Below are 5,000 nucleotides of genomic sequence, written 5' to 3'. Positions count from 1 at the left end.
TGTGTGTGTTTGTGTATAAGTGTGTGTGTGTGTATATAAGTGTGTGTGTTTGTGTATAAGTGTGTGTGTGTGTGTATAAGTGTGTGTGTACCTCCAAATACGGGTGCGTCCATCTTGTGTGTGTGTGTGTGTGTGTGTGTGTGTGTGTGTGTGTGTGTATAAGTGTGTATAGGGGTGTGTGTGTGTGTGTGTGTATACGTGTGTGTGTACCTCCAGATACTGGTGCGTCCATGAAGAGCGCTCCCGTCTTGTGTGTGTGTGTATAAGTGTGTGTGTGTGTGTGTGTGTGTGTACCTCCAGATACTGGTGCGTCCATGAAGAGCGCTCCCGTCTTGTGTGTGTGTGTATAAGTGTGTGTGTGTGTGTGTGTGTGTGTGTGTATATAAGTGTGTGTGTACCTCCAGATACTGGTGCGTCCATGAAGAGCGCTCCCGTCTTGTCAGCTGCTGCTGCCATCTCCTTGGAAACGGCCGGATCGATGGTGGACGAGTCGATTAGTAAGGTACCCGACTTAACCTTCCTACACACACACACACACACACACACACACACACACACACACACACACACACACACACACACACACACACACACACACACACACACACACACACACACACACACACTTATTACTAACAGCCACCACACTTCCTATTGGCGCCCTTACACAGAATTGGGCTGCTCTTCCCCTATAGGGTCGTACACACACGTCGCTACTAGTTACTCACTCAGCGAATGAACTCAATAGAATGTCAATATGTTCCAGCGAGACTAGCAGGCGAGTACTGTACAAGCGATGCGATGTGGGCGGATGAAAATATTTTAACTTCGAGAGAGGCGAGTAAGCAAGTAACCAATTGGAATGCAGAGTTTGGTACTTCTCGCCTGTTCATTGGCAGTTAAAGCCGTGGCAAAGAGGTTGGATATATAATAAGAGGGATCGAAACACGCCCACTCAATGCAAAAGCGTGTGCTCAAAATTTGGTCTCCTAAGGGGGCGTTGTCCCTCCTTCTTCTTCTCTTTCCGTGGTGTTTGCACAAGACGTGCGCTACCGCCATCTACAGCGCTAAGGGGACTCCATTTATTCTCTACCTCAAGACTCCGAAGGTCTCCTAATCGAAGGTCTCCTAAAGGGGCGTTCACCCGACGTAAAGTGGATACCGGAAAAGAACCCGCCTGCTTTATCTCACTCTCATATACGATTCTCTGGCTGTGGGGACTTTCAGCGAACGTTCCATGAAAGAGTGGCGAGTAGGCGAGCAAGCGAAAAGCTAGCTTTGTGTGTGTACGCCGCTTAAGATGCGTTCTGGCCGACAGAAAAGCGTGCCAGAGCCTGTTCCTGCAGCTAATCTTGAATGGACAAGACAATGACTTCCACATCTTTCCACGCGTTCAACGCCGGCGCTGTGATCGCTGCATAAGACCTCTGGAACCCAAAAGTTGTTTGTTGATGTGAACTGAAAGATACTAATGTTTTTTTTTTCTCTCTGCGTGTCATGATGACGTGGACGCCAACAGGTTCATCAAGGTAACAAACAGTCAGGTCAAAAAAATCATCAGTATATGTGTTTGTGTTTTTTTTTTACTTGAGAATGTTTTTCGCTCCCGTACACACCTCAATGGCAGTGTGTGTGTGTGTGTGTGTGTGTGTGTGTGTGTGTGTGTGTGTGTGTGTGTGTGTGTGTGTGTGTGTTTACTTGAGGATGCCGTTGGTTCCTGTGTACACCTCTATCACATTGGGGCTGGATGGCAGCATGGTGTGTGTGTGTGTGTGTGTGTGTGTGTGTGTGTGTGTGTGTGTGTGTGTGTGTGTGTGTGTGTTTACTTGAGGATGCCGTTGGTTCCTGTGTACACCTCTATGACATTAGGGCTGGATGGCAGCATGGTGTGTGTGTGTGTGTGTGTGTGTGTGTGTGTGTGTGTGTGTGTGTGTGTGTGTGTGTTTACTTGAGGATGCCGTTGGTTCCTGTGTACACCTCTATGCCATTAGGGCTGGATGGCAGCATGGTGTGTGTGTGTGTGTGTGTGTGTGTGTGTGTGTGTGTGTGTGTGTGTGTGTGTGTGTGTGTGTGTTTACTTGAGGATGCCGTTGGTTCCTGTGTACACCTCTATGACATTAGGGCTGGATGGCAGCATGGTGTGTGTGTGTGTGTGTGTGTGTGTGTGTGTGTGTGTGTGTGTGTGTGTGTGTGTGTGTTTACTTGAGGATGCCGTTGGTTCCTGTGTACACCTCTATCACATTGGGGCTGGATGGCAGCATGGTGTGTGTGTGTGTGTGTGTGTGTGTGTGTGTGTGTGTGTGTGTGTGTGTGTTTACTTGAGGATGCCGTTGGTTCCTGTGTACACCTCTATCACATTAGGGCTGGATGGTAACATGGTGACGATGCGATCGGCCTTATCAGCCACCTCAGCTGGGGAGTCCAGGATCTACACACACACACACACACACACACACACACACACACACACTTTTAACATATTACACAAACACTAACTAACACACACACACACACACACACTAGGGAAGGGAAGATTCACCGATACGTATCGGAAAATCGATATGACCTGTACGGTACGGTTGCATCGATTTGCAAACGTCTGCATCGGTAAGAAACGCAAATAAAATCGAGATACATCGTATCTTGACTGTCCGCATCGGTACAAACCGTATAATATCTCTTAAAACTTTTTAGAAACTGTCAATTTCAGGATTTGTTCTCGTGCGCAACGCACATCACCTTGCTCTGATTCAGACTGCCTTTCCATCTCTATTGCGAGGAGGCGTGTAAACAAACAGTATTTTCCTTTGAGTCAAAGCGGCGGGTTACCAGCAATGTGGAGCACATTTTCATGTCATATACAGCAAGTTTTCTGGTCATCCGGTTACTTTTTAAATGAAAGTTTCTAGCGACCATCTTCTGCGAGTCTGGAAGACGTGTGGAGAGAGTACTCGCTTCACTATTTGAGTTGATAGGGTAGTCTACCGTGCGGCACAAACAACAAGAGAAAGTTGTCTGCCAACATGTTGCCGTTTCCGAATGACAGCAGCATAAGCATAGTCAGCGCACGAGATTAAAAAAAACAAAAAAAACATAACCGTGTTGGAAAACGTTACAGAGCCTGTGCATTCGTGTTAAGTCCATTGTTCATGCAGTAAAAAAGAAGTGAAGTCGCTAAGTTGGCATCATTGCTTAGGAGCCTGTTAGCTCTCGTGCTGGACACACACAGTCTGATTTGCTGCCCGTGCAGATTGTCCATGAAGTTTAAAAAGTCCCGTTGAAAAGTACACTATTCCAACACTTCGGTCCATTACGCACGTTATTTCCCCCTTCTGATATTAACCCCATTCCCAACATCTACTTACTAAATTGTTCTAATTTGGATCAATTGTAGTTGATAAGTTGTTCAGAGCTTACCTGTAAATGTAGTTAGCCTATTACATGTCCAGGTCAATATTCCAACATGATCAGAAGCTCTGTGGTTTTCCCATTTTTATTTTAAAAAAGAGATATACTGTAATTGGCATGGTATTCAGGTATATTGTATTGTGTATTTTTTCATTTTCTCTGCTCAAAGCAATGTGCCCAAGCCAAAATGAGTTCTCACTGCTCTCTGTATGTTTTCCAGTATAGGCTATTTCAAAAGTAATATGCACAGCCAGGGCCGCTGCTAAGGTTTTGGGGGCCTAGGCATAACTGGTCAGGAGGCCCCCTCATAAGTAAATACTACTACTGCTACTAATAATAATGCTAATTACTGTATTCACAATTACAGTATGTCTGAAAAATGATGGCCCTTTTGATAACTAACAAAAATGTTTTGAAATGTAATGAAATATTTTTTCATGATGTTTTTAGTCAGTCTCAATTTAGGAGGCCACAATTTTGGGGGCAAAGTGGTTGAGGCAGCGCTCTGTTTACTCTGCATTACGGCAGCATTGTGCACAGCCTTTAATATCAATTTCATATTTTAATCTGTTCTCTATCGCATCGCATCGCACCGAATCGCATGACATTATAATTGCATCGCGCCATATCAAACTGGTAGGTAGGAGAATCGTATCGTATCGCATCACCAGTAATTTTATGAATCGTGAATGTATCTTATCGTTGGCATGTGTATCGAGATGCATATCGTATCGCTTTGATGATGAAGATTCCCATCCCTAACACACACACATTACATATATATACACATACATTATACAGGGGAGTCCAGAGCCGACACACACACACACACATTATCATCCATTGTACATCTCTCTCTCTCTCTCTCTCTCTCTCTCTCTCAAGACGTCGGTTGCCATGACGGGGTATCCGTGCCACACACGCACACACGCACGCACACACACACACACACTCTCTCTCTCTCACCTGTGCCCCGAGCTCCTGTATCTCCTTGCATGACTCTGGGAAGACGTCGGTTGCTATGACGGGGTATCCGTGCTTCAGGAGGTTCTTGGCCATCGGGTTTCCCATGTTGCCCAGACCGATGAAGCCCACCGGCGTCTTGGACGCCATGCTGCGCCTGCACACTACACACACACACACACACACACACACACACACACACACACACACACACACACACACACACACACACACACACACACACACACACGTTAATACACACACACACACACACACACACACCGATGAAGCCCACCGGCGTCTTAGACGCCATGCTGCGCCTGCACACTACACTACACACACACACACACACACACACACACACACACACGTTAATACACACACACAGAGACCGATGAAGCCCACCGGCGTCTTAGACGCCATGCTGGGCCTGCACACTACACACACACACACACACACACACACACACACACACACACACACACACACACACACACACACACACTCTAAAGCCTGGCTCAAACTACACGACTATCGCGCCGATTCTCGGCTGAAAACCCCCCTTACGACAATCGCTGGAACGTTACCCCCTTGGACCATCGCAAGCAATTGTCAGGCAAGATTTACTC

At 46.5% G+C, this 5,000-nt stretch overlaps 1 protein-coding gene across 1 annotated transcript in view; it reads right to left on the bottom strand.

The window, feature by feature from the left end:
• The window catches only part of hibadhb (3-hydroxyisobutyrate dehydrogenase b), a 27,892-nt gene that overhangs the window by 19,876 nt on the left and 3,016 nt on the right, over positions 1–5,000 (bottom strand). Inside the window, exons 2-4 of the mRNA XM_063197925.1 lie at positions 4,375–4,535; positions 2,319–2,428; positions 399–520 (exon numbers count right to left, since the gene is read on the bottom strand). Of these exons, the coding sequence (XP_063053995.1) occupies positions 399–520; positions 2,319–2,428; positions 4,375–4,535 (393 nt within the window). The remainder of the gene's footprint in view (positions 1–398; positions 521–2,318; positions 2,429–4,374; positions 4,536–5,000) is intronic.

The sequence above is a fragment of the Engraulis encrasicolus genome, chromosome 5, assembly GCF_034702125.1.
Source record: "Engraulis encrasicolus isolate BLACKSEA-1 chromosome 5, IST_EnEncr_1.0, whole genome shotgun sequence".
Taxonomy (NCBI): domain Eukaryota; kingdom Metazoa; phylum Chordata; class Actinopteri; order Clupeiformes; family Engraulidae; genus Engraulis; species Engraulis encrasicolus.
Note: the sequence above shows the minus strand (reverse complement) of the source record. Positions and strands in the feature narration are given on the sequence as shown.